This window comes from Dama dama, chromosome 10 (genome assembly GCF_033118175.1).
Source record: "Dama dama isolate Ldn47 chromosome 10, ASM3311817v1, whole genome shotgun sequence".
NCBI lineage: Eukaryota > Metazoa > Chordata > Mammalia > Artiodactyla > Cervidae > Dama > Dama dama.
Window position 1 is genome coordinate 39938594 of NC_083690.1, and position 26312 is coordinate 39964905.

Consider the following 26312-nt stretch of genomic DNA (forward strand, 5'->3'; position numbering starts at 1 on the left):
GCGGGCATATTGAGTGAAACACTTTCACAACATCATCTTTTAGGATTTGAAATAGCTCAACTGGAATTCCATCACCTCCACTAGCTTCGTTCATAGTGATGCTTTCTAAGGCCCACTTGACTTCGCACTCCAGAATGTCTGGCTCTAGGTGAGTGATCACACCATTGTGGTTACCTGGGTCATGAAGATCTTTTTTGTACAGTTCTACTATAGTTCAACTGTGTATTCTTGCCACCTCTTCTTAATATTTTCTACTTCTGTTAGGTCCATACTATTTCTATCCTTTATTGTGCCCATCTTTGCATGAAATGTTCCCTTGGTATCTCTAGTTATCTTGAAGAGATCTCTAGTCTTTCCCATTCTGTTGTTTTCCTCTATTTCTTTGCATTGATCACTGAGGAGGGCTTTCTTATCTCTCCTTGCTATTCTTTGGAACTCTATTCAAAGGGGTATATCTTTCCTTTTCTCCTTTGCCTTTCGCTTCTCCTCTTTTCTCAGCTCTTTGTAACGCCTCTTCAGACAGCCATTTTGCCTTTTTGCATTTCTTTTTCTTGGGGATGGTCTTGATCACTGCCTGAGCATCAGCAGAATTGGCTGCAGTTAAATGCAGACCCACAAGGCTGCACGGCCGCCTGCCCAGGTTGTCCAGGCCCGCTGGCTGCCCTCTCCGGACCAGCCAAGTGGGCAAGCTCCGTGTCTTTCAAGGCAAGATGGAGATGAGACTGGTGGGTGAACGGCAGGCATCCTGGGGCCCCCGGGGCCTCCCCCAAATGGGCTCAGTCTTCCCAGACCCTGGGCAGCCTCCGAGCAAAAACTCCCTGTCCCAGGGGCCCACACACCACAACCAAACTCTCTTCAGACTCCCCTGCCCTACAGAGGGCTCGGGGGGTGGCAGCGAGATGGTGCCACGTTTAATTCTCTGTGTAATGAGGCCTGTAACAGATGACAGCTGAGATCCAAAGCTCACAGTACCGGCAAGGTGTTTAAACATTGACAATCTGTAACAGCATTTCATCTGACTCCAAGCAGCTGCGAGCCTCCACCCTGGAGTGCAGAGGGCGTCTTTCTCGACTTTCAGAGCCTGGACGGTGAGCCGGTCAGCCAGCCCTGGTCCAGTCGGCCACCGGAGAAGGGAAATTGCTGGCAGCCCGCTTTCCGACATTGAGGAAGTGAAGCAGAGTCTCCAGGTCAGTTTCCTGTCATGACTTGGTCCCCGAGAGTCAGCTTCCGCATCCTGGTGCTGACCCGCTGAGCTCGGATGGCCAGCTGATGGCAGGAGGCCTGTGTCGGGGTGAGGTCCCGGGGTGTGGGGCGACATCCCGCTAGTTCTTAAACTGCCTTCCAGACCCCCTAAAGCTGCACTTCTGACGGACGAGCAGCCTGTTTCCTCCATCTCGGCGGGTGGATGAGCAAGGATAACCCCAGGGGAGATTAACCAGCCCCGCGGGCGGCCTGTGGATCTGTCTCCTCGCTCCAGGACAGCCCCAAGTGCTCACTGGGGCTAAGACTCCAGCGTCCGAGCCTGGCTGCTGCTGAGTTATGTTCCCTACAGGCTGACCGCTGATGAGAGACCCCTATTTCAGACAGATGCTGGTGCCCTGGCTGAGAAGGGTGAGGAGACCATCCACGGGGATCTTATAAAATTCTAAGCTAAACTTTTTGAGAGTCTTGTGGATTCCCCTGCAGCTGTGGGAAACGGCTCAGCACCCCAAGTGTCCTTTACCAGCGACCCCCGAGGGTGTCACCCTGGGAATCCACATGTGTCAGCATGGCACAACTGGGGAGCTGACATCAACGCGGTCCTCACAGAGCGCTTCCACCGCCTGATGGCCCCTCCGGTGGCTGGTGACAGCCCACGTCCGTTGGGCTCTCTCCCTCTCTTCAGGGACACGAGCTTTCAGGTGGAAGGAAGCGACTCGGGCAGCGTCTCGGGCGCATCTCCTCTCCAGTCGTCCCCCACCTTTCTGGAACCAGGGACACGTTTCCTGGAAGACAGTTTTTCCATGGACAGGGTGGTGGCGGTGGGGGGTGGTGTCAGGATGACTCAAGCGCACTGCGTTTGTTGCGCACTTTGTTTCTCTGTGATTATATCAGCTCCACCTCAGACCATCAGGCATTAGATCATGGAGGCTGAGGACCCAGGGACCCCTGCTCGAGACCAAGGCTTCCTTATCTTTTCTCGGTGCGTGGACTCTCTGACAGCCGGCTGACTTTGAAAGACCCTGTCTCAGAGTGGTTTCAGATGTGTGAAATACAACAGAAAAGGAAACGAGTTACACAGGTGATGCTAAGTGCCTGGCGGGACCTGGAAGTTCACAGCCATGTCCCTCTCCAGGCTGCAAGGAAGGTGTGGGTCACGTGGGTCTTCCCGGCACCCTTGGTAAGCCATGTGGTCTTTGGAAGATGTGGTAGAGAAACGTGGATTTCTGTGACACCCTCATCCCAGGGAACTCGGCAATCTTGGCTTCATCACGAATGCCTTGGATAAGAAGGTCAAGCGGGGTCTGCGGATGACGTAACTCCAGCGTAAGGCTGAGTGTGAAGGATCTGGGGGAGTCTCTCCCCAGCTGGCACGCGGTGTGAACGTGCTGTGACTCCTCCTGCCAGCAGCCTCACAGCTACTGCAGTGGCTTAGGCATTTTCTCACCTGTCGTGGGCTGAACTGCATCCTCTTGTCATTCACACCCTCGAGGCCTGATCCTTAGGCTCTCAGAATGTGATCTTATTTGGAAATAGGGTCTCTGCAGATGTAATTAATTAAGATGTGGTCATGAGGGTGGGCCCTAATTCCATATGACTGGGGACATGGAACAACAGACTGGTTCCAAATAGGAAAAGGAGTACGTCAAGGCTGTATATTGTCACCCTGCTTATTTAACTTATATGCAGAGTACATCATGAGAAACACTGGGCTGGAAGAAGGACAAGCTGGAATCAAGATTGCCAGGAGAAATATCAATGACCTCAGATATGCAGATGACACCACCCTTATGGCAGAAAGTGAAGAGGAACTGAAAAGCCTCTTGATGAAAGTGAAAGAAGAGAGTGAAAAAGTTGGCTTAAAGCTCAACATTCAGAAAACTAAGATCATGTCATCTGGTCCCATCACTTCATGGCAAATAGATGGGGAAACAGTGGAAACAGTGTCAGACTTTATTTTTTTGGGCTCCAAAATCACTGCACATGGGGATTGCAGCCATGAAATTAAAAGATGCTTACTCCTTGGAAGGAAAGTTATGACCAACCTAGACAGCATATTAAAAAGCAGAGACATTACTTTGCCAACAAAGGTCCATCTAGTCAAGGCTACGGTTTTTCCAGTGGTCATGTATGGATGTGAGAGTTGGACTGTGAAGAAAGCTAAGTGCCAAAAAATTGATGCTTTTGAACTGTGGTGTTGGAGAAGACTCTTGAGAGTCCCTTGGACTGCAAGGAGATCCAACCAGTCCATCCTAAAGATCAGTCCTGGGTGTTCACTGGAAGGACTGATGCTGAAACTGAAACTCCAATACTTTGGCCACCTCATGGGAAGAGTTGACTCATTGCAAAAGACCCTGATGCTGGGAGGGATTGGGGGCAGGAGGAGAAGGGGACGACAGAGGATGAGATGGGTGGATGGTATCACCGACTCAATGAACTTGAGTTTGAGTAAACTCCGGGAGTTGGTGATGGACAGGGAGGCCTGGCATGCTGCGACTCATGGGGTGGCAAAGAGTCAGACACGACTGAGCGACTGAACTGAACTGAACTGGGGTCCTTCCAAGAAGTGGAAATTAGGGACTTCCCTGGTGATCCAGTGGCTAAGAATCCACCTCCCGGTGTAGGGGACACGGGTTCGACCCCTGCTCTGAGAAGATCCCACATGCCATGGAGCAACGAAGCCTGGGGGCCATAACTACTGAAGCCCGCGTGCCTGGAGCCCATGCTCTGCAACAAGAGAAGCCGCCGCGATGAGAAGCCGCGCACCGCAACTAGAGGGGTCCCCACTCTGCGACTGGAGAAAGCTCCCGTACAGCAAAGAAGACCCAGCGCGTCCAAAACAGTAAGTGAATAAAATAAAGAGGGGACATTTGGACGCAGGCAGGAACACGGGGAGGAGCCCAGCTGTCGAGGAAGGTCGGGGCCTGGGTGATGCTTCTGCCGCAAGCCAAGGCGCCGCAGAGGCTGTGAGCGACGCGCCGGGAGCCGGGGGAGGCGCTGGGCCGGACTCCTCACCTCAGCCCCCCGGGAGCCAGCCCTGCTGACACCGTGATCTGAGGCTTCTCGCCTCCGGAACTGAGAGACGGCCCGTCCCTGTTACTTAAGCCACCCTGTGTTTGGTGCTGGGTTACAGCGGCGGGGGAAACGCACGTGTGTTTATAAGTGAAGGAAGTGCTACTTTCATTTAGAGGTTAGTGAAGATAAGAGCATATGTAAATTTTTTCCCATCTAAATGGTTGGATCTCCAGAATTCTATCCATGAACACCGCGGGGGCCTGGGGAGCGAGCAGGGTAACCCCTGGATTTGAGGGGCGAACAGCTTGCTACCTTTAGGTCAGCATGGCCTCCACAGCCTCGTTTGGGCCCAGACCCCAGGGCCCTTTCAGCCCCGGCGCTGGCTGAGCCCGGGCCGGCCACAGACTAGGGTCCTCTGTTTCCGGCACAGGATGGACACCCTGCTTATCAGAAACTGGCCGGGTCCCAGGCTCTTTGGTCGGAGCCAAAGAATCATTCACGTTTCATAGAAACCGTCTTGGCTTATGGACCAGGTTTCTCCTTAGAAGTTTCCAGAAGGCACTTCTAATTAGGAACCTCTCAAACCAGTTTGCTGGGGAGGGGGGCGCCTGTGACGTTGAGGGGTCTGCAGCTTCAGGGCCCTTCCTCCTGGTCTAACAGCTGCTGTAGACCTTAGTCGGAAACGTGCCCAGAACTGGACTCCCTCTAGCGGGAGGGACCTGGCGGTCTGCTTTCTGAGCGTGGCGCGGGCCCACCAGGTATGCTCACCCCCAGAGGTCCATCCTGAGCTGTGCAGTCTGAAGGTCGTGGTAAACACGTGCGGTGCTCCTGTGTGGGTGATATCCCACCCCCAGCCCTAATACCAGCCTTAACCCATCGGCAGTTCATTTTCCAATAAGTCCTTCCTAAAAGCTGAAGCTCCAACACTTTGTCCACCTGATGCCAAGAGCCACTGGAAAGACCCTGATGCTGGGAAAGACTGAGGGCGGGAGAAGAAGGGAGGTGACACAGGATGAGATGGTGGGATGGCATCACTGACTCGATGGACATGAGTGAGCCAGCTCCGGGAGTGGGTGATGGACGCAGAGTTGGACACGACTGAGTGACTGAACAACAAAAGGTATTAACCGAACAGCAGGAAGGGGAGAGCCCTCTCGGGGCAGACGGGGGCGGGTGGGTCTCAGCCTCGCTCTCAGCAGGTGACAGGGGTACCACTCCTGGCAGGAAGGCTCACAGCAAGGGGACGAGCAGGACGCGGCCCACCGAGACCCTCAGTCTGTCTCTGAGCCACTCGCGGGTGTCACTGGTGAGCCGAGAGCGTGTGCGAGGGGCCCTAAGTCCTCAAGCACATGTATCCGCGTGAAGTTACCCTCCCCTAAACTGGGCTCACGTGGCCACCTTGTCGTGGGTCTGATGCCGGTGAGGTTACGAGCACAGTTATGGTTATGAAAACAGAGAGTGGGGGAGTGAGAGGCAGGCTCTCATTTCGGCATCACTCCCTCGGTCCCCTTGTCGTCAGGGAGACGCTGTGCCAGCGGGCCTGCGGCCTGGACGTGTCCCCCTTGTACAGACGCAGGGACATGGTTTCGGGGGGGCGCCCGCCCTACCTGAGGGTCTGGCCTCGATGACGTAGCCCGTGGTGGGTGTCTTGCCAGGCCTGCCCTCCGTCCACTGCAGGGTCAGCTCAGAGGTGGATTTGGTGACCGAGACATCTCGAGGGGAGCCCGGGGACCCTGTGGGCAGAGCAGAGCAGGGGACTTTGGGGACTCCTCGCCCGCAGAGGCCCTCCAGGCAGGGCTACCAGCTCAGTCTCAGGTTCCTCCTCTAGAAAGTGGGGGTGGGGTGGGGGCCGACGCAGGCCTCACAGGGTCCATCGGAGGATCAAGAGAGGTGAGGCGTGGAGGTGCCCCTGGATCCGCTGCCCTGGCCTCCGTAAGCACCTCCGTAAACAGAGGCCAAGGTTATTTGTGAAGTGGAAACCTTGACTCAGCCTCATGTGTGAAAACTTCAAATTTTTCTTGTGTATCTTGAATTGAACGCACTTATTTTGTCTTAATATTTTTCCCAGAAAAGAAATGTGAACTTGACATGCTTAACACCTCGGAATTTGCTTGTCTATACTGAACGCGTCCATGTGCAGACACTCGCATTAATGCGTGCTTTTGAAGACAGGGCCAAGAGACTCCCCTGGGGGCCCGGCGGTTAGGACTCTGTGCTTCCACTGCAGGGGGCCCTGGGCTGATCTCTGGGCAGGGATCTAAGGTCCCACACGGTATAGGGTACGGCCAAAAGTTAAAAAAAGGGAAGAAAACAGGACCAAAAGAGACCCGAGCTGAAGCCAGCTCTGAGCGGCCGAGGCGGCTCGCTGGAGTGCAGACAAACCGGTAAGCGGACGAAGGGGCCTGGCTACTCACCCTCGGCCGGCCCGGCCGTGACGTTGGCCTGCAGCTCGGGCCCGTAGGCGATGGTCCGCGCCTGCACACGGAAGAAGTAGGTGACGCCCTTGGTGAGGTCCCGCACCTTCAGCCAGCGCGGCCAGTTCCCCTTCACGTCCACCGTCACCACCTTGCTGACCCCTAGAGCCACAGGAACGGGGAGAGGGGAGGATTCAGAGGGGCCCAGAGCCCCGCCTGCCTGTTGGGCTCTGATAACGACACGGAGGCCCCTCGGTCTGCTAAGGAAGTATTTCTTACAATTAGGCGGCGTTTAAGCGGTGATAATGGCCAATTTTCAGCACAGATAAGTGCAATTAGAGCCTAAGCTTGAGAAGCGGGTGCTGACAAGGGAAGAACCGCCCTGACGACAGTCGGGAGGAGGCGGTCAGGCTTGCCGGTCACGTCGGGGGCAGAGACCCCCAGCGACTGGCACCACCTACACGGCAGGGCCTTGGGGTCTGCAGGGTCCCTTCCCACAAAGTCCTGCGTCACTTCGGAGGCGACCTCGGGCTCCCCGACTCAGTCCTGGAGGAGAGATCGTGGGAGAGGAAGACTCGGGAAGACTTCTGGGGGTTAAAGGTGCAGCCCCTGCCCCCCGGCCACTGGGGACCACCCTGTGTTGTAAGGGCCTCGGCCACACACAAGCACAGCTTCGCCCGGGACTTGACGCGAGGATGGAGAACCTGTCACTGTGGGCAGTGGTGCCTCCGTCCAGAGACCTGGACGGCACGGAGACCTCACCCTCAGATACGGGGACGGAGCGGGCGTGATGCTGGCTGCACGGCATTTAATAAGAAAACAGAGCTTCAGTATTTTGGGAGGAAGATACATCCTGAAAAATACATAAATGCAGCCTTTTCCAGAAGGGAAAATAGGGTTCATGACAAGTTTGAAAATGAGGTTTTCAAAAAAAAAATAAGTTTGTTTTTTTCGAACAAAAAAGCTACGGAAACTCTAGACTGCGGGACTCCTGAGGGCCTCCAACCCGCCGACAGCTGTCGGGCACCTCTGGGGGGGCGTCAGGCTGCGGTGGCTCCAGGACTGGTCGGTCAGCAGAGAGCGTGTGGACAAGCTGGGCCCGGTGCCTGCTGTCCAGGGTCCAGGGTCCGGCCCTCTGCATCCCCCACACAGAGAACTGCTGGGCGTCCCGAAACCACGGGGCCGCCTGACTGTCCTTGCTGTGAACGGCTGGTGCTCTCCACACCTGGAGTCCTGGGGCGGCCTTGACCTCAGAAGAGCCCAAAAAGTGCGTCCTTATGCAAAATGGGTCTAGCTTCCAAGTCGCTGGAGCAAATCCCTCCAGTCCTGCAGGTCCCAGGGTCCCTTCTCGTGGCTTACTGCGTTCACATCACGCCTTTTATCAAACACTCGCTCAGCTAAATCATTCTCTTCCCAATTATTTCAGAGCAAGTCTGGCAGCGTTTGCCTGGTCGGAGCTTTTCACTGGAGAAGCAGAGCCGTTTCTCCCAGCGAAACTGCCCCTCAGCTTCATCGCTCCGGACAGGGCTCCCAGTGGGGACAGCCCACGCACACGTCACCAGCTGATGCTGGGGGTCCTGTGGGATGTATAGTCTTTTTGGCAGAGCAGCCTCCGCCCCTTTTTTTGTTGTTGTTAAAAAAACAACAACAACAACTTTCTTTCTCCTTAGAGTAGAACCAACTCCAGGCACAGATTTTGTGAACTCTGTCCCCCCACCCCCATCCCGTCCCAACCATGGCAGAATCTTGTTTAGTCCATTTTAAAACCGTGCCCTGCACTACAAAGGCTCATGGTGCAATTCCCTAAAATGCTTCCATTTAAAACATTTTGTTGTTGTTGATGTTCAGTAGCTCAGCTGTGTCCCACTCTTTGTGACCCCATGGACTGCAGCACGCCAGGCCTCCCTGCCCATCACCATCTCCCGGAGCTTGCTCAAACTCATGTGCATTGAGTTGGTGATGCCATCCAATCATCTCATCCTCTTTCGCCCCCTTCTCCTCCTGGCTTCAATCTTTCCCCCATTTGAAAGACATTTTTAGAAAACACAAAAATAGCTCTTCCATGGAATCAGATTCCCAAGACAGGGCCTGGCACTCCGAGGGCTGCTCTCCTGGGGCCCGGGGTCCACAGCACTGGGTCCACGCGTGCCCCCGACTCCCTGGGCTGAAGGCAGCCCACCAGGTCTGGGCCTGGGGGCGGGGCACGCAGGGTCAGCTGGGGCGAGGGTGCTGCTTCACAACGTCTGTTTACTGTCTTCACTGCAAACGTGCGTGTGCATGTGTAAACGTACATATCACATCCTCGGTGGTCTTCACGGGGAGCCAGCTACCACAGAGAGCCGACATAGAATGAAGACACCTGAGGGTCCCCTGTGTTTGCAGCCACGTCTCCGGGAGACACGTGAACGTTCGGAATTGTTCGGAGCCCCCGTCACCACTTCCATGGGCCCTGTGGGAATCCCAGATCCCACAGTGAAGGGGGCTGGGCTTCTCCAGGAGACCCCCCACTCAGGAGGCCCACATGCCCGTCAGACTGGCCGGCTGCCCTAAGCGGGGGGGATACATAATCCAGGAACTGGGGGGCCAGGGGAGGCACAGGCCAGGTGTGGGGACTCGGGGTGTGCAAACGCTTCCTAAGCCTCCACCTGCCCCGAGGTGGCTGCTATTCCGGTGGCTGCTGGCCAGTCAGCGCTGGCCAGTGTGAGGCCCTCAGCCGAGCCCAGAGTAAGGGCTTCCCGCACTCAGCCCCACAGTCGTCACTAGCAGCCCTGCCCCGCCCTGGGCATGGCCTCTGCGCAGCCCTGCCTGGCAGACCCCACCTTCCCGGGCCGCGGGCTGTGGAGGCCGGAAGGGCTTGGGCTCAGCGTGTGACAGGAGAATCAGGGGTTCGGGGAGCAGCCATGGTCCAGGCAGGCTCTGGGTGGGATCCTGAGAAGCAGGCCCGGGTTGGTGGTGAGCAGGGCGTGTCTGGAAGGTCACAGGTCCAGGGTGGCACTCGGGCGGCGGGCCTTGAGCTCTGCCCCTAGGGATGGGGTGTGTGCTGGCTGCCCAGAGGCTGCGGGAGGCATGAGGCCTGAGATCAGCCTCGCTCCCGCAGGAGCAGGGCCAGAGCTGTCGGGGGGCGGGTGGGCCTGGCTCAGGGCAGCTCTGGGGGTAGAGGCGGACCTGGGGCTCCGCGGGCTGGGCTGGGTGCTGCCAGTCACTGTCGCCATCACGGTCACGGGCAGCAGCCCCAGCCCTGGACTGGGCACCAGACAGACAAGCGGGAGTCGGGGCCTGGGACGTGCCGGTCAGGAACCTGGGCTCCAGACAGGAGCGGGGGAAGCGGCCGTGTGACTGAGCACCGAGTCCCCGGCCCCACTCACTGGGCAAGCAAAATGCCGGAGTCCGGTAATTCTCGGCCCTTCCTGGCCGCTGAATGAGCAGATCCTGGCCTGTCTTCCAGGGCTGCTGGGGCTGTGACCGAGACCCCAGCCACGCCCAGGCTGCCTGTCCCCAGACTGAGTGGGGCTGACCTCTTGGCTGTTGTACTGACTGTGTCCACACAGCGCCTGTCCTGCCATTTACCAAAGTTCATCGATTTTCTGAGACGCGTGCTCCTCACGCGTCCACGTCTGATCTGGGACGCAGCTCGGGACCGGCGCTGCACATGAGGCTTGGGCTGGAGTGCATTGGAGGCCTTTTTTCTTCCTCAGCGCTTCATAAAATAACCATGAATCTCAGAGTCCACGGCAGTTGAGATGCGATGAAATAAAATCTAGGGCTTATATTTTCTTCTTCACATCAACTCCCTGTTTTAGTTGAATGTGCTTATTTTTAAAGGAAACGTTTATTGAGGCGCTTTAAGTGGAGAGCCAGGATCATTAGACGTGTGGGTGGTATCTTTCCCTCCTAGACATTAAACAATCTGTAACTTTTACAGTCTGTCTGCGTCTATGACCAGGGCTCCCTGCCCTCCCCTGCACCGCGGTCCTGGGCATGCAGAGGGGCAGAGAGAAAGGCCCACTCAGCCCTCAGTGTGTGCTCTGGGTCCGGGGGCTCAGCTTCAGTCTCCGGTCGGGGAACATCCTGCAAGCCCATGGTGTGCACCCCCCGAAAAACCCTAGCTGAGTTAATGTCAGAACGAAGGGTAACCCGGAGAAGCACCTGGGCGCAGCGTCTGGGCCCAGCGCCTCCTCCGGCCTCGGTGCCCACGTGGTTCCGGCTGGCGGTGCCCGGGTGGGACGAGCCCTGGGGCCGCAGGAGCGGCAGGCGGTGAAGACCCAGGTCAGGGGCTCCAGGAGGGCGGCTGTGCGGAACGCGAGCCGCGCTCGGCCCATTCACCCGCCTCTTCCTGCATTGACGGTGGGTGCCAGGCCCCGCGAGGCTTACCTTGGACGGGCGCGAGCGGCTCGTACACCACGCGGTAGCCCTGCAGGACGCCGTTGGCCGCTGCGGGCTCACCCCACGAGACATTCAGCGTGGTGGAGGTTATTTCCGAGAACGTCAAAAAGCTGGGGGTCCCGGGAGCTGGAGGAATAGAAGAGGATGTTCACTAAAATAGAACAGGATGTTCACTAAAGCTCCTTTTATAGCAAGAGATCACCTACGTAGGTGTCCATGCCTCTCCCGGAACAGAGATGTTTATTAGATGTTATTTTCAACTCGGCGCAGGCTCAGTGCCACGCAGGGTGTAAAGGAGATTTACTGATCATCCCCAACCCCCAGGATCAACCGAAACCCTCCCGAGAGGAGCAGAGGAAATGACGGTGTTCAAGCACAAATGAGCCCGAGAGGCACAGTGACAAAGGTGTAAAAAGGAATAGCAGGAACAGAAGACGCAGCGGGGATAGCACTGTCAGCTCCAGTCCTGCTCCTCTGGGGGGCCAGGCTCCGTGGTGGGTGATGGATGGAGGCTCTGCCCTCCTCTCCTCTCCCTCTGGGGGAGGGGGCTGGAGGCCCCAGAGGACACCCCCACCCTGTCCTCATCTGAGATCACCCGGTGCCCGACCATCTCATGGTCCCTCTTGGTCTGGAGACGGGGGAGCTCGCGGGCCAGCCTGAGTGGGGAGACATCTTTTCCCAGCAGACACAGAGGCCGGCTGGGGGTCGGGGAGCAGGCCGACCCACCCAAGGCCCCCGTCCACCTGGACTGGAGCCCTGATCTTCCCCCACTGCGTGGGGACTGACGTGCCCCAGCCCGGTTCCCCTCGGAGATGAGCAGTGCCCGCTAAACCAGCCCCTCCTGCCTCGCTTCCGCCCTCCCCCGCCCCTGAGAGTCCTGTGGCCCCATGACCGCCTGGGCCCACGGTGCCCGAGGGTCCCCACCTCCCACTCCCACAGCTCCGCCCACCTGCGTCCCGCTCAGAGTTCACGATGGCCCCTTCCCTGCCTTGCAGGAACCGCTGGATAGGCCCCGAGGGCGCGGCCCTTACAATCCGGTTGTGGTCATCTTGTTGGGGGGCAAAGCGCTTGGGAGCCCCTGTTCCCAGGAAGACTGAACCCACAGAATGTTGGGGAGCCCCAAGAGAAGGGTCTGTATTCTATGGGCTCCCGAACCTACTTTGCTGGACTTTGACCCTCTGATCTCACGGAGCCCCTCGGAGCTCCCGGGACCCCAGGCCCAGCCGCCTTTCTCTTGGGAGGCCTGGCCGGCCTCACAAAGCCCCCCAGGCCACAGCGGACTCCGAGAGTCACCAGCAGAGTGAGCGATCGGCTCAGAACGCACACTGGGTGAGGAGAGGAGGCCACGGGCAGCGTGACCCCGGCAGGGCAGCCCAGGCCAGCTGCTTCGGGGGGCTCTGCGGCTGAGGCGCCTGGGGCCCACACTGCAGCCAGGGTCAACAGACAAGGGGATCCCCGCTCTGGGAGCTGGACCTGAGAGAAGCCCCCCAGGGGCCTGGGGCACATCCTGCCTGCGAGGGATGAGGCCTCGTGAAGCTGGAAGCCTGTGCCCCACCGCCCTGCGTGGCTTACAGCAAGCAGCTCCATGCAGCGGGCCCAGGCTGGGGACACCACGTGGGTCAAACCCAGAAATCCCCGGCTACACGGGGCTGGGTTTCAGGACCAGCAGAGCGGGGAGCTGGGGGAGCTGGGCGGGGGGCAGGGAGCAGCGGCGGGGCAGGGGGGTGACCCGGGTGGTCGGCAGGAGGCTCGCTTGCTCCTACCTGCCTGGTGGGTGCAACCCGGCTGGGGCGCGCTCCTGGGCCCGTCGCCGGCGGCGTTGAAGGCCGAGATGCTGACCAGGTACTTGGTATGGCTGGTGAGGTTCTTCAGTTTGGCCGTGGTCTCGGGCAGGAACAGCACCCGCATCTTCTCCGTGTCATTCTGGCTGTCCGCCTCCCAGTAGTAGATCTGTCGGGGGAGCGGAGGCTGGAGGCCAGGCGGCTCGGAGGGGTGGCGCCCCGTCTCAGCCCGGGGACAGGTGGCCGCCGAGACGGGAGGGGGAACCCCAGTGCTCCTGGGGGGCGAGCGGTCCTCTGCAGAGGCCAGGCCAGGCTGACAGGGCCTGCAGACGGAGGTGGCTGCCAGGAAGGTGCCTTAGGACCAGGCTGCTGGACCAAGGGGAGACTGACCCAGCCCCTGATCCAGCCTGTGGACATCACCAGCCCCCAGCTTCACTCGAGGCTCCCACATTTTAACTCCGACATCCATGGAAGCCTTCGATCAACATGACCCAATACTGTGGACGTTAAACAGCCTCAAATGACGAGGAGAAGGGCCGCGCTGGGCTCAGCGCTGCTGGGTGGCCCGTGTTTCTCCTGATTCTGTTTCCTTGTGTCTGGTTTTTACGTGCTCGTAGGCGAACATGATGCCCACACACGGAGGTTTGTAAGGTCATCTGAACTGTTTCCCTTGACAGCTGGCAGAGGACCACAGCCCCAAGCCAGTGCCAGCCAGGCCGACCAGAGACAGCCCTGACCCGCGGATCCGCTTTGGCTCCATGGGTGTAACCCGGGCTGGGTGGTCAAAGCCGCTGACCCACGTGCAGAGCGGCAGAGGCCGCGCAGGCCAGGGGCTGGCTCTCCAGCGTCCACACGGCTGGCCAGGCTGGAGCGGCCCTGGTGGGTTAACTACGCTCATTCCCTCCTGCAGGACGCACTCCAGCTTCTGCTGCTCTGAACTGGCCGGTGAGGCGCTCTGCTTGAAGAGGCTGTACTAACCTGGACACTGAGATCAATACCCACGTTCAGCGTCTGTTTAGGACACTATTACTGGGGAAATTATTAATAGGGAACATGCTTTGGACATACACAGATAGTACCTTGCCTCCAGGCTCAGGGGACTTGCTGTTGCCTCATCAATCATTGTTAACAGCCCTGCCACGGAAGAAGGCCTTTCTTTTCACAAAACAGCTACAGAAAATCATTCTTAGAGGGACATTTAATCGGCCCAATAGTCATCATCAGGGCAGGCGAGCCCATAGAGTCTGAGGACTGATTGACTTGGGGCTCAGCAGGCCAGACAAGGAGACTCACCCTGGGGGGAAGATGGGGGTGTGCAAGGGACAGCCCTGGGCTGTTTATCTCAGGAGAGTTTTGGCTGACCTCATGGGGTCCCAGTCCCCTCCGCAGGGGTGACCTTGGAGGTGAAGCCCTGGGAGGGGCTCCCTGCCCCCCATCAACTTGTGTGACTGCTCATCCCCGATGCTTTTACAGGAATGGCCTGGTGCCTTCCTTCCAGCCCGCTTCTGGAATATTCAGTTAACGTGGACTCAGAACAGGTCAGTGTCAGGGTTCTCAAACTGAGGTCCCCAGGAACCAGGCCCGCTGGGGAGCTTGCTACAGATGCACATTTTCGGGCCCCATCCTGGACCTAGTGAGTCAAGACTCGGGAAGCGTCCTGTAGTGACACCGGGCAGAGTGGGGGGCAAGGCCTGGTCTCCCCAGGGCCCCCTCTGCACCGTCAGCAAAGGCGGTGGAGGCTCCCCGAAGGGGTGCAGGGTGCGGAGGGGCCCGGCCTGGGAGGGAGGGCCTGCTGGCCCCACAGTGAGCCTCCCCCCACCCCCAGGCCCGGGGGAGGTGGGCCGAGCCTGGTCCAGCCCCTCGGCGACGCCCGCTGCTCTGCGGGTGAGGGCCGCCGCGTGCTGGCGCAGGACGCAGAGGGCGGTCAGAGCTGGGGGGGCGTCCAGGCCGCCGGCCCTCGTCCACGGGAGGCCGGGAGGGAAGACCGCGCCACGCGGGGGGCTTGCCTTGTAGCCCTGGATGTTCCCGTTCTGGCTCTCAGGCGGCGGCGGCTCCCACGCGACCTCCAGCTGGCTGGCCGTGAGCGGGTTCACCTGCACGCGCTGCGGGGCCTGGGCGGGGGCTGCGGGCGGAGAGCGGAGGGTCAGCCGAGCAGCCCGCCCACCCGCGCGGGCTCCCGGGCCCCGCCCCTGCCAGGACGACCACGGACCCGTCTCAGAACCATGGTTCTAAGTGCATACAGTGAAATCTGGAGAACCCCAGAGAAAAGCGACTGTACCGAGACACAGCCGCGCTTGTGAGAACAAAGGTGACACAGTAACCCACGCGCGTGTGACTGAGCTGTGAGGCCGCCTGGGACAAGCAGAGACGGCTCAGGAGCCTCCGACCTCACTGCATCGGGTGGGGGGGGCCCTGTGGCTGGGGGACCCGGGCCCCCCAGTCCCCGTGCTGCCGGCCGTCACAGGCGTAACCGAGTTGCAGTTGTTCCGTCGCCAAGTCCTGTCCGGCTCTTGTCGACGCCAAGGCCTGCAGCACCCAGCCTTCCCTGTCCTTCTCTGTCTCCCAGAGTTTGCTCAGATTCACATCCACTGAGGCGGTGATGCTCCCCCAACCTCCGCTGCCCCCTTTCCTCCTGCCCTCAATCTTCCCCAGCATCAGGGTCTTTTCCAGTAACCATAACCGAGGGAAACACTAAATTCCATGTGGAACTCGGGGAAAACAAAGGCCATCTGTGGGAGCAGGCTGGCGGTCCAGTGGTTAGGACTCTGCCTTCACTGCTGGAGGCCCAGGTTCGATCCCTGGTCGGGGAGCTAAGATCTCACACACCACAGTGCAGCCAAAAAAGAAAAACAAAGGCATGTGTGATCCTGTCTGCAGATCAGGACGCCGGGGTACGCAGCCCTGCCCCCGGGGGGAGCTGACGTCTGTGGGCCCGTGTCCGTCCCTCCTTGGGGACGGAGCACAGAGGCCACAGCCGCACGTCCCCCGGGGAGGACCCACCCCTCTGGTCCTCCTCTCACCCCACCGTGCTGGGCTGGAGTCAGCAGGGTCACCTGTGCAGGTGAAAGGTGAAAGGTCACTGACAGGGCCCCGTGGCCATGGCCTTGCCAGCAGCCACGGGGCAGCTGGGAACAACGCAGACAACCCACGTGTACCTCTGGGGACGTTTCTCCCTGCCTGGCACTCCTGCCGGCGGGTCTGTCCCCTGCCTCCTGGGAACCACTCCCTTCTCCCCGCTGGGTGCCCCCCTCCCGGCAAACTCCACGACAGGCTGGACCCCAGAGCTGTCAGGGGGCGCCTGGCTGCATGGGGGGCAGGATGCCAGCCCAGTTCCCCTCACCCCCTGCAGCCCTGCCCACGGTCCGGGCGATGCCTTTGGACTCAAGTCTGTTTACGGCCACACGTGGAAGGAACCAAATGGATGGCCACCATCGGGGGAGATAGTCCGGGGCGCGGTCCCTCTGGAGGGGGCCTCCGCGGAGAGGACGACCTTCACGAGTCGCCCCTTCCCTGCTGCCCCCCAGTGCAGAATAAGATAGTAATTAACACGCACTCAGCCTGACACCACCTATTCATTCTGCTCTAACTGTGTGGCTCCGTGTTACCGCGGCCCACCCCGCCGCTAATGGAAATGTTAATAACCCACACCAGGTTGTTGTGACAGATGCTCGGCCTCATTATCAGAAATTCTTATTTACCGCTCCATTAAACAACAGAATCACACAGAAAAACAATTCAATCAAAACTAACTGGAGGAATTTTAACAGCCGCATTAATAATCCAAAACATAAATAAAGTTAATGTCTTTTGCATGTTTGCCATCGGCGACTCTATCGTGAAATGACTGTGGCACAATTAGATGGGGAAAGGCAAAGTGGGGCGCTGCCGTCACCCCGGAGGTGGGTCAGGGCCGTGTGCGAGTGTCCACTGCCCCCGGGTTCCCTTCGTGAAGGTGCGGCAGAGCCGGGGTCCACGGCGGCTCGGGGGTGGACATGTGCGACGCAGAGCTCCCCCGCCCCGGCCCGGTTCCGTTCCGGGCGGCGGGCCCACCTGCACTGCCATCCCCGGTGGGGCAGGCCCACAGCCCCCAGGCCATCCTGCCCGAAAAACACTGCCGGTACCAAGGACTTCCCTGATGAGGACACAGCCGGGGAGACAGAAATCAACGTAAACACAGCAAAGCGCGCTGGTTTCTAGACTTATGTTTTCAGCTCAGAAGAGCCTCTGGGCTTCCCCACCGCAGACTTGCAGGAAGACGCCCTGTTTACACCCCCCAAGAGATCCTTGTTCGTCATGAAGGGTTCGGTTTGGAAGCCTTCGGTGGGGCGTCTGATAGGCCATAATCTCTTTGTTCCCCCACTTCACTATCTGTGGAGGACGGTGCATGTGAGCTTCGGCTCAGAATGCCGTGTTAAAGCACATGAAATCAGTTTGCAGAAGCCTGCTGGCCCAGCAGTCTGGCGTGAGCTGATACGTGGACGCCGTGGACGGCACTGGAGGCGGGGGCCGGGCTGGGCACGGGGCAGAGGTTCCCCTGGGCGCCTCGGCAGGGCAGACAATGCTGACCCACAGCCGTCACCCAGGGTGGTGATAGAGATGCTTCTGGACTTTGGCAGGCTCCTTGTACCCAACAGTGGTGGTGGAACACCAGAGATTTCTGGAATCTTCTGGGATTCTGGCTGAGTGCTCAGGAAGCCCTGCAAAGCTGGGAGCTGCAGGCTGGACTGGGCAGGCGGGTCCCAAGAAGCAGTGAGACCAGCACTTTGTCCAGCTCCACTGGCCCCTGGATGGGCTTGCTGGCCGTCAAAGTGACCATCCGGTGTCAAGGGAAGACAGCAACTGCCCCTGGCTTTGTGTGGACGTGCTGGTGAAGGGGGTGCTGGCTCCTGGGCCCTGACTCTCACACTCCTGACCGCGGGTCCTGCAGACCCTGGGTGGCCCTGGGCTCACTGGGGCCCCACACCAGAGCCTTTCAGAACCTCTGCTACAGGGCGGCGGCTGGACAGGGCCCCGTGTGCTCGTAGCGTGGAAAGGAAAGGAAGCAGCATCTGCAAAGGCGTCTGGTACGCGGCCAGGGCTGGGAGCGCGGGGGCTGCCCACCGCTCGGGCAGCACTGCTCACCATCCAGCCCCTTGGCCGGCCCCACTGTGGGGTGGTGCCCGCCCTGGACAGTCCCCCGGAGGGGGCTGCACGTCTCCCCCTGGACACCAGTCTGGCCGATGACCCATGGGGCATTTCCCAGCAGGAACGTCTGTGGGCTGCAGTCCATAGGGTCACCAAGAGTCGGACATGACTGAGTGACTCAGGACGCAGGCTACAGAGATGGGAAGACTCAGGCCCAGACTGATCCGGTGACCGGCCAGAGGCCACGTGCTCAGCAGGCCTGTGGACGCAGCTTCGTGTAAACCCAGGCTGCCTGGCTGTGAGCCGCTTTCCTCCCCTCCCTCGTGGTGAGGTGCCCGGGGCCTGGGGAGGGGGCAGGGAATTCAGCCCCCCACACCTCACCGGCCCAGCACGTCTCTCCCCGACCGCTGGCTGCCCCTCGGGGCCCCAGCCCCCGCCTCTCCTCTGTCACCTCCCCTCCCCTCTTCACCTTACTGCTGAGCCAGAACCAAACACAGTTCCAGGGAGGCTTGACGGGAAGAAGCAGGAAACTGGTCATAAAAACATTTTCCAAAAAACCAATGCTGTGCCCTCCAGGCTGCAGGAACGGGGCTGGAGGCTGCGGGGAAAGCCCTGCATGGGAGTCTAAGCCCTGGGCTCGGACGGCGGGACGTGGGGAGTCTGCCCACTCCCTGGGCGCAGCTTCACTGTTTGTAGAATTGGAGGAAATAAGGGACATGAAGGGTTTGGCAGCTGAAACGAAGCGGGCGGTGTGAGAGCAGGGCACGGCCGGCCAGGAGCGTGTGTGGTGTCCCCCGGCGGGTCCCCGGGGTGACCTCACCCGCGGGCGGCTGGGGCGCTGCTCCTGTGTGGGTTCTGTCCCCCTGGAGACGGAGGGCTGCTGGGTCACCTGTGCTGACGCGTTTAGATGTCCGTCTCTCCCGGGGGAGCCTGTGTGATCCAAGAGCCGCCCAGGGCTGTCATCACGGACCCGCGATGCCCTCCAGGGACCTGCTCCTGGCGCTCACACCTTCATGCCATCCTTCTGACAAGCAGGGTCCTGGGGGTGCTTCTCCCTCTGGGGTCTGCCCCCCCGGGGGGCTCCTGGGGGAGAGGTGTTTTCTCCCTGCGGGAGGAAGCTCTCTTTCTGCTGCCTGGAGCCGCTGGGCCAGCTTGACGAACAGCCTGCCTGAGACTGGAGTGAGCTGAGAGGAGGAGGAGCCGGGGGCACAGGGAGAGCCTGTGGGCACGCTGGACCCAGCCACGCCTGAAGCTGCGCCCGGGCTCTTCGGCTTTTCTGTTACGCGAGTTCATGACAGATTCTTCCAGCGGAAGCCTCTTTGGGTTTCTGTCTCTTGCAAGCTGTAGTCCTTACTAATGTACTATGTTTACCAATTTGTAATGCCTGGACTCAGAAATCAACCTCAGTGAGAGATCTCCTAAAGGTTACCCTTTCTCTCTGAGGTTAAAAGGATTTAAAAATTAACACATTCAGGCTAGAGGGGACCCGAAGACCATCAACTCTCAACCTGTCATTGGTCTGTAGGACAAGACCAATCAGGAGTCTGCACAGGGTCTCGTCGCTCACCGCTGACTGACCGGCCCTGGTCCAGGCGAGTCCTGGACATTTATCCTGCAGGCAGGATGGGCAGGACATTTTTCCTGGGGGCAGGGTCGGGGTGAGGGCCCCCGTCTCCTCCTTCCCAGCCTGCAGGTTTTCCCTCTGCACCATGGTCCTCGGCCAGAGCTCAGAGAGGTGGAATGACGGGCCCAGCATCACAGAGCCGGGGATTGGCAGAGGTGACCCTCAGATCTGCAGGTCTGACTGGGGAAACACGCTGTTTTCGGGCAGTCTTCACACAAGTCTGAGCATTTCCTGCCGAGTGGTCTGGACGGTGAAGCATCCAGCCGCGGAATGGAAACTGCCCCCATTTAGCTTTATTTTCTGCAGGCCTGAGAGCAGCACTGCTCACAGTCAGGAGGAACACGTTACAAGGGCCCCTGGGTTGTGAGAGGCAGCGACTGGACGGCCACGGGTACGGGGCAGCAGTGCTGGAAGCATGGCGTCCTCCTTCCAGAACGTTCTCTGCAGCGTAAACACGGATGGCTGAGCAATGCTCCGGGGCTGAACGTCTGCCTGACCTGGGGGGGGCTAAGTAGCTGAGGCGGGGAGCCTGGCCTCTTTCTGGGCTCTGCCTCCTGCATCCCCGACTGGAGGCCGTCCACCCACAGACGCCGCCGACGGACACCCTCCTGCCACTTGGGAGAAACACTTGGCCCGCCTGGGTTCACACCAGCACCCACCCCAGCACCCAAAAGGGGGAGACAGCCCAGACGTCCACCGATGGACCGACAGCAAACATGCAGTCTGCACCCAGAGGGGAGTCCTCCGCATGAGAAGGAACCGAGTCTGACGCCTGCTGCAGCAACCACAGACAAGCAACCACAGACCCAGGACGCGAGCCCGGAGGCGGGCAGCCGTCCACGGCCGTCCGGCTGGCTGCTACAGCCCCAGTGCTCCCGGGTCTCCTGCCCGGGCTCCAGCCCTGTTCTCCGCACACCTGCATGGGTCCTGGGACGCAGGCCCTGTCCCGAGCACCCAGGCCCCGCCGCTGGCCCTCTCCCTGGGGTGCAGGCTGACGGGAGGGCGGGTCAGCCCTGCAGGTCCTGGCCGGCCAGCCGTGCGCACCCCGAGCCCAGCAGCAGCGCTGGCGTAGCTGCCCGCACGACGCCCCGCCAGGGCCCAGAGCCCTGCTCTCGCGGACGGCATGTGCCGCGTCCGCCCCGCCTGCCTGGGCTCTTCTGTGGCCAGGCCCACGCCCTCCTGGAGTGCCCGGCCCCCAAGTGACCTCCACCCCTTCCGCCGACAGACTCCTGTGCAGAGGCCGGGGTGGCCTCCGCTGTCTCCTGTGGGCTCACCTGGTTTACCCCTGTCTATGTGAAAACACCGTGTGAGTCTTCCAGAAAAACCCTGCTAAGCCAGAGACTCTCAGTGCTGGCTCATTTCTGACAATAACCTCTCCAAACTGTGCAGTCATCTGACGTGTCCTGTGGCTGGCCCAGAGTATACAGCCTTCGTCCCCCGAAAGCCTGGGTCCCCGTCCCCTGGGCCATTCCAACCCCACTCACCCTCCCAACTCTGCACCCGCAGATTCGAGCAGAACCCTCGGCTACGTGCCAAGATCAGAGAAGACAGCTGTCCGTGGGGCAGTGTGTGTGTGTGTGTGTGTGTGCGCGTGCATGCCCAGGGGCATGGGGTTTCTGCGGGGAGAGGGCAGGCGACCCCCTCCTTCCAGGGCAGTGGGGGGCTGGGCAAACACACACTCCAATCTTAAGGTGGGATACAACGTCTCCCTGTGCGTCAGCCCCACAGAGGGGACCGTCCTTGAAAACAAACCTAGGGGCCACATCGTATCTGAAAGGGGGACTAACGTGGATCTGTGTGGCTTTTGGAGACGGGGGAGCGGCTGTTACAGGCGGTCAGGCTGACTCGGGGCCGGGCCAGTGCTCAGGTCCAGCCAGAGACAGTGGGTGACAGACGTCCCCCTTCCCACACCAGGGTCCCGCACTCCTGGATCCCCACGGGGATGATTGCATGGCCCCCCTAGAGCAGGTCCTGCTAAATCCGATGCCTCCAGACCTTAAACACCCCTGGGTCTCAAAAGCAAGACTTGATCGCTCGTGGGGCCACCAGGATACCCAGTCCTTGGCCGAGGACTCTTCCCAGCATGACCAGAAGCCTCCTGAAGCCCCATAACCCGACCTTCGACGCGGGGGACAGTGCTGGCCCCTGAGCTCTGGGCGGGACTCACCGGCCTCGCCAACGAAGACCTCCACGGGCGCGCTGGCCGGGCCCTCACCGATGACATTGTAGGCCGTCAGGACCACTTCATAGCGCCGGTATTTCTTCAGATCTGCAAGGGCGAGGGGACAGGGTCAGCAGGCAGGAGCCCTGCCCTTTCTTAGAAAGCTCCCTCCATGACCAGTGCCCCCTGGGGACGACAGAGCCTTTTCTTGCAGAGAGAAGCCTGTGAGGGGCTGGCCACCCTCTGGCCGGCAGCGCCCCCTACCTGCGCGTGACCCCGGGGAGGTAGTCACAGCCGTCCTGCACTCGGGGCGAGGTGGCAACAAGCTCCTCATCTAAGGGAGCAAGTCTAGGACACAGAGCCTGACCTGGGCCTGCCTTCTGGTCCGGAACCTCTCTGGAGAGTAAGAGCAGACAGAGCAAGACCCTGGTGCCGCTCGACCACGTGGGCGGACCCTCGACCCCCTTCTGTGAAGTGATGGCGGGAGGGCCTGGGGTTGCATTCGCTGACCTCTGCAGAGCGGGGCCCTCTCTGGGAGGTACGGTTTGCAGGAACCATGCGCTCAGGTAGTCAGACACATACGTGGGGCCTTTAGAAAGTCATGCGACTGCGAGACCCTTCCAGAAAGTTCTCGCTTAAAAAATCAGCTGTTCCTGCCACATCGAGTGGTACAGAGCTCATGTTGGCTGCCTGGCCTGCGTGATGGACTTGGCGTCTCATGCCCTTTTCTTCCTGGGACGTGGCCATTCAGACCTCACAGGCCTTGGTTTGCTGACACAGATACATTTAACGGTCAAGATCGAGCTCTGCTGCTGAGAAACCACCAGGCTGGCTCCGTCTGAACTCGGGGCCTCGTGTGATTGCCAGGAATCCACAGAGACGCAGCAGAGTGGACGCTGGGGCATGGCCAGGGCACTCCCTTCATGCTTCATAACCCGAGACTGAAAGACCTAGGTGGAGACCCCGGGAGGGAGCCCTCGTCACGGGCCAGGCCTGCACTTGACTCTTTACTCAATCCCTTGGAGGGGCCACATCTGGGAGACGCCTGGCCCAGGAGCGACTCGGTGGACAGACAAGGAGACAGTGAGGCAGGAGGGGCCAGGCGAGCCGGCGCACGATGGATGACGCGGAGCTTCAGGGGAAGGCACAGCCCCGTGAACCCCGCCCCGGCTGCCGGGCTGGTCGGCTGCCCCGGGTGGTAGCCGGGGCAACGGCAGACGGGCTGGCAGAGCGCCGGCACCCGCAGGGCCTGGCAGGGCCGGCTCGTCCTCCCCTGCGTTACCCGCTCTCTGATCCAGCGGCCGCTCTGCGCTGGACTGAACTGCAGCTCGGCCCCTGAGCCTTGCGCTCGGTCACTGAAACCCACCCTGGCCGGAATCCAAGGGGCAGCAGCGCGGTTTGATAAGGAGGAGAGGCCGGATGGACGAGCGCTGGATATGTGCGTGTGGTGGCCGCCCCCCACCCCGAGAGGAGGGGAAACCCCGATGCTGCAGTGAGGAGGACGCTAGGCCTGAAGCCAGCGGACACAGAGGGGCCCGCTGGGCGATCCCCCTGCTGCAAGGTCCCTGGAGGGGTCGGGGTCACAGAGACAGGAAGCTGGGGGTGGGTGCCCGGGGTGGGGCTGGGGGAGGTGGGGGGCGTTAGTGTTTAACGGGGCAGAGTCTCGGGTTGGGGGTGAGAGGGTTCTGGAGGCAGGCGGTGGGGACGGGTGCACAACAATGTATGCACGTTAACAGTGGTGAAGACGGTAAATCCACAACTAAAATGGGGGTTAAAGATAAGCCGACTGAGTTAGAGGAGAGAGCTGCCCTCTGACCTTCCTTCTCTCCCAAACTCTGAGACCAGCTCTTGGGAACCCCTGCCCAGCCTGTGTCTCTAGAAACTCCCTTTCGGTGGTTCTGGCCCATCACGAAGCAGCATTTTAGGGGGGCAGGGGGCGGGGGGCGGGGTGGGGGGGCCCCAGGAATGAGAGCCGGGAATCCGAGCTGGTCTTCACTCAGTCTGCCGAGAGGCGGAGGGCACTGCCCAGCCGTGCCAGCTGAGCGTGGAGTCACTCACGTGTTAACTCGTAGGTCGTCTCCGTGGAGCTGCTGTTGATGGTCTTGAAGCTGCTCTGGGCTGTGAGGGGCGAGCAGACAGGCCGTCAGCGCGGGGGACCGCCGGCGCCAGGGGAAGCCGCAGACACGGGGGGTGGGGCAGGCCTGGCTGGGAAGCCACTCCGCCTCCCAAGCAGTGGGCCACCACACGCCCGTCTGCTCACCGGGACCCCGGTGAAGCCTCCTGAAACAGACAGGCCCCCGGCCCACGAGGGGGAGGGGGGTCTCCCCTCTGATTAGACGGGTCGAATTGGCATCGGGCACGGGGGGCCACGGGTCCTGGCTGGTCCCGGGGCAGCCACGTCCGGTTCCCTGTGCTCAGGTGAGCGCCCTAGGCCGGCGGGGATGACCAGTGGACAGACAGTGAGCAGGAGCACAGACCCCGTGCCCCCTTATTCCAGGGGCTGCGTGACTCAGCCCAGAGGGACAGGCCTGGCTAGCTGGGCGTCAGCAAGGGGCACCTGGGGAGACGCTGCGAGCGGGGGTCTCAGCGGAGCCAGGTCCTCCCCTGGTGGGGTTGGGGCCGAGCTGCAGCCCCTTGCTGACCCCAGCAGGGCGCCGGGGGCTGAGTGCAGTGCGTGTGACCCACACGGAGAGGCCCAGGCAGAGCCGGACCTGTTGCCCTGGGTGCCCTGCCCCCGCCCCCAGCATGCGGGTGCCAGGGGCTCAGGTGTCTTCTCTGACGGTGCGGGGGGGCATCTCTCGGCCTTCCCCCCAGGGAGCAGGAGGGGAGAGTGCCTCGGGGCGGACGAGCAGGAGGGGGAGGCCGGGGCTCCACAGGCCCCAGCACCCCCAGGCCTGCTCTGCGTGGGGCGGCGCCGCTGACCCCAGAGGCCCAGCTACTCCCCCTCCAGGGCACACAGACCCCCACGGCTCAGCCCCTGCCCTGGCCGGCTGACCCCTGCCTCCCCACACCGAGCTGTGCCAGGCCCTGTGTCACCCTCTTCCCCTCACGTTCTCCGCGACATCCTTTTACCCCGACGACCCCCTCAGATGGCTCCTCCTCCAGGCAGCCCTCCTGGGTCCCCTCGCTGAGCCCGGGACCTTGCACACCGTTGGGGTGCTGGGGAGGGGGCAGGCGCACCCCCTCGGGCCCCCACGGCTGTTCCCAGCAGGCCTGGGGTGGGCAGACATGGTGGTTATGGGAACCTCCCTGCCGTGGGGTGGGGGGCAGGGGACTCACCTGTGAGCTCGGCCCGCAGGGCCGAGGGCGTCTTGAGCGTCTTGGACTCGGTGACGGGGGCCGCCTCGTACTCCAGCTCGCGGTAGTAGATCCGGTAGCCCTGCAGGAGGCCGTTCAGGCTCTCGTCCCTTGGGGGCTGCAAAGACACCACGGTCAGGGGCCTGGCTGCATGCTGGCCAGCCGTATGGGAAGGTGGGGGATTGCTGGTTCAAGACAATCGGAGGGGCCTCGGTTGTTGGCAAGAGGACAGGCAGGTGTCCCAGTGATGATGAGGAATGAGGGGGACCGGGGACAGAACCCAGGCCTCCTGGTCCTGTGTGTGTGGACACGGGCGTGTCTCCCTGTCCAGCCAGGACACCCAAGCCCCAGGGCCGAGGCTGGAGACTGTGGCCCAGGTCACAGACGGAGAGGAAGCTGCCCGTTCTCGGCAGACCCAGAACCGAAGGGGGCCGCGAATGCGGCCTGGCCCTGCGTCGTCCACCACTGGCCCCACCCCATCCCTTCAGTCCCCGACCCTCCTGTCCACCCGGGCTTGTGGCCGTCTCACTGGGACCCTCACTGACCCCTCTACCTGCCAGGTGGCCCCCTCCCCGCCTGACAGGTGTAGGGCTAGAACACGCCCCCCCCACTACCCACTGCCACCTCAGCTGGGGTAAGAATGTCTGATGGTGGGGCAGGGGCTCGTCTGACTCCTCAGAACCCAGCGGAAGGCGGCTGGTGGCTGACAGGTGGCTCAGAGACGAGGTCGGACGGTGGGGGAGTCTGAGCCTGTGTGTGAGCCCAGGACTTGCAACCGCTCCCCTCGGTACCACTGCCGCTCAGGGAGGGCCCGGCCCGACTTCCCCTTCCCCTTTGACTGGTTTCTGTTGATAAGTAAGCCTGGGGAGGGCGTCCCCAGCTGGTGAAAGGTCTGTCTGTGGAAGGAAGGCCATCCCACTCCACGTGGAACCCCAATAAGGCCACGGCACTGACCCCGGTGCTGGGGGCTAGGGGCTCTGCTCCCCCCTCTAGGGTCCTCAGCAGGTCAGGACCAAACCTCCCAAACTGCAGCCGGACAGATGGGCCAAGAGTGTCCTGGTGCCCGAACGGACACCACAGCTTCCGTAGGCAAGCCCCCCTGTTGTGGGTTGAACTGTGCTCCCCCAGGAGACATGCTGAGCCCTAACCGCCAGTCCCCGCAATGTGATTTCGTCTAGATTCAGGTCTCTGCAGATGTAATCAAGTGGGGAAGAGGGCACGGGTGGAGGGGAGGGCTTCAAGGCGATGGCGGGCTTCCCGGAGGGTCATTCCGTTCTATTTGCCCAGGTCTTTAACACAGCAATCACACTCCA

General features: G+C 60.8%; 1 protein-coding gene across 3 annotated transcripts in view; it reads right to left on the reverse strand.

Annotated features, from left to right (window-relative positions):
* The window catches only part of SDK1 (sidekick cell adhesion molecule 1), a 622975-nt gene that overhangs the window by 25245 nt on the left and 571418 nt on the right, over positions 1-26312 (reverse strand). For all 3 annotated transcript variants that reach the window (XM_061153768.1, XM_061153766.1, XM_061153767.1), the window contains exons 33-40: positions 24982-25117; positions 23761-23820; positions 21709-21810; positions 14800-14915; positions 12776-12962; positions 11001-11138; positions 6630-6791; positions 5823-5948 (exon numbers count right to left, since the gene is read on the reverse strand). In XM_061153768.1, the coding sequence (XP_061009751.1) occupies positions 5823-5948; positions 6630-6791; positions 11001-11138; positions 12776-12962; positions 14800-14915; positions 21709-21810; positions 23761-23820; positions 24982-25117 (1027 nt within the window). The remainder of the gene's footprint in view (positions 1-5822; positions 5949-6629; positions 6792-11000; positions 11139-12775; positions 12963-14799; positions 14916-21708; positions 21811-23760; positions 23821-24981; positions 25118-26312) is intronic.